The sequence below is a fragment of the Octopus bimaculoides genome, chromosome 17 (assembly GCF_001194135.2).
Source record: "Octopus bimaculoides isolate UCB-OBI-ISO-001 chromosome 17, ASM119413v2, whole genome shotgun sequence".
NCBI lineage: Eukaryota > Metazoa > Mollusca > Cephalopoda > Octopoda > Octopodidae > Octopus > Octopus bimaculoides.
The window spans coordinates 28,248,814-28,250,560 of record NC_068997.1 but is presented as its reverse complement, the minus strand read 5'-3'; the positions used below and the strand labels follow the sequence as shown (position 1 = coordinate 28,250,560).

Below are 1,747 nucleotides of genomic sequence, written 5' to 3'. Positions count from 1 at the left end.
GGGTGTACCGGATGCTTTTTATATGGAACCAGCACCAGGGTTTTATGCATGGCACCATCACTAGTGCTTTTAACATGGCACCAGCACTGGTGCTTTTCATGTGGCGCCAGCACCAATGCTTTTTGTGTAATTGTTAAATATCAAGTTCAGTATAGTATCATTACTCCTGAACTCCCTTCGTTATACTGAAAATAGTTATTTTAAAAAATACTGGCAGACCATTTATTATCTTGAGTAAAACAGAAAAATGTTTGAATTTGTTGCCTTGTATTGCTTTCAACTGAAAAGATGACAACTAAACAGCACTATTTAACCATAACATGGACAGCATATCTGGATTTTATGAAGAGCTAACATAGAACCAGAGTAGAAAAGGTAAAAATATAGATGTAGGAGATTAACTCATTGGAATTGAAGACAAGTAATTTAACTCTGTTAATTGCATATTGATTAATTATCTTTATTGCTGGGTTTGAACCAAAGTTTATCTTTCTTTTCAGGGAAATTGGTTAGCTTCACATTTCAATATACCTGCTTTAAAAATTATTTGGGCAGTTGGAGTTTTGGCTTCTGGACAAAGTTCAACTATGACGGTAATAAAAATATTTTGCTCTGCTTTTGTAACACTTGATCCAAATGCTTGTAGTTTTCCAAGTTAAATTAAAACAAATTTTATTGAAGGGAAGCTACTTCAGTAAATTTCTCGCATTTCTCACTCTTAATTAAAATACTATTAAACAAGTATGAAAAGTCAAAAGGAACATATGTAAACCAAGGGGAATATTTTATAGTTTACAATTTAATCCCGTTTAAACTAAATGCCAATTTGCATAAATATTTTTTCTTTATTAAAATGGTAATTTATTTCTGCAGTATGCCAATGCACATATAGATACAATAATGACAGATTTTCGATTAATTTTACAGGGGACTTATACTGGACAGTTTGTCATGGAGGTAAGTTGCTTGAATATTTTATTGTCTCAAGAAGCAGTTCTCTACCGTGTCTTCTAGAGGTGTTTGCAGCCCTCAAGCATCCTTCTGGAAATCCCCACTGGTCTTCCTTCTATAAATATAACAGATTTTTCTTCAAGTAACCTCTGTTTTACATTTTTCTTTGGTGTGGCTCCTTAAAAAATCCCAGTTTTGTATTTGGTCTAGATATTAAAAAGGTTGAGAACCATTGATCTAGAGAAATTATGAAGAATCTTTTTAGTACCATTGGTGAATGGCAGCTGCATAGGGACCTGTTTGGAAACATCTCTGCTGAGAAAATACTCAATCTTTAACTTAACATATCTATAAGCATGTGTGCAATCATACTATGCGACATTAATTAAACTGTTATAATACATAAATTAACCAGATCATTATCATACTTTGAATACCTTCAATGGAAGTTAAAAACAATATATTCTTTTATTTGTTTCAGTCATTTGACTGCGGCCATGCTGGAACACCATCTTAAGGGGTTTTAGTCAAACAAATCGACCCCAGGACTTATTCTTTGTAAGCCTAATACTTATTCTATCGGTCTCTTTTGCCAAACTGCTAAGTTATGGGGGCATAAAACACACCAACATTGGTTACCAAATCCACTGACAAGGCTTTGGTCGGCCAGAGTCTATAGTAGAAGACACTTGCCCAAGGTGCTACACAGTGGGATTGAACCCGAAACTATGTGATTAAGAAGCAAGTTTCTTACCACACAGCCACGCCTAAAGTATTGTTTTGGTTTTTAGTCTTA

General features: G+C 34.2%; 1 protein-coding gene across 3 annotated transcripts in view; it reads left to right on the top strand.

The window, feature by feature from the left end:
- The window catches only part of LOC106870691 (natural resistance-associated macrophage protein 2), a 32,138-nt gene that overhangs the window by 21,591 nt on the left and 8,800 nt on the right, over nt 1-1,747 (top strand). For all 3 annotated transcript variants that reach the window (XR_008265826.1, XM_014916851.2, XM_014916853.2), the window contains exons 9-10: nt 501-593; nt 928-957. Coding sequence is in view for 2 of the 3 variants with exons in the window: in XM_014916851.2 (XP_014772337.1) it covers nt 501-593; nt 928-957 (123 nt within the window). In the remaining variant the exon portion in view is untranslated. The remainder of the gene's footprint in view (nt 1-500; nt 594-927; nt 958-1,747) is intronic.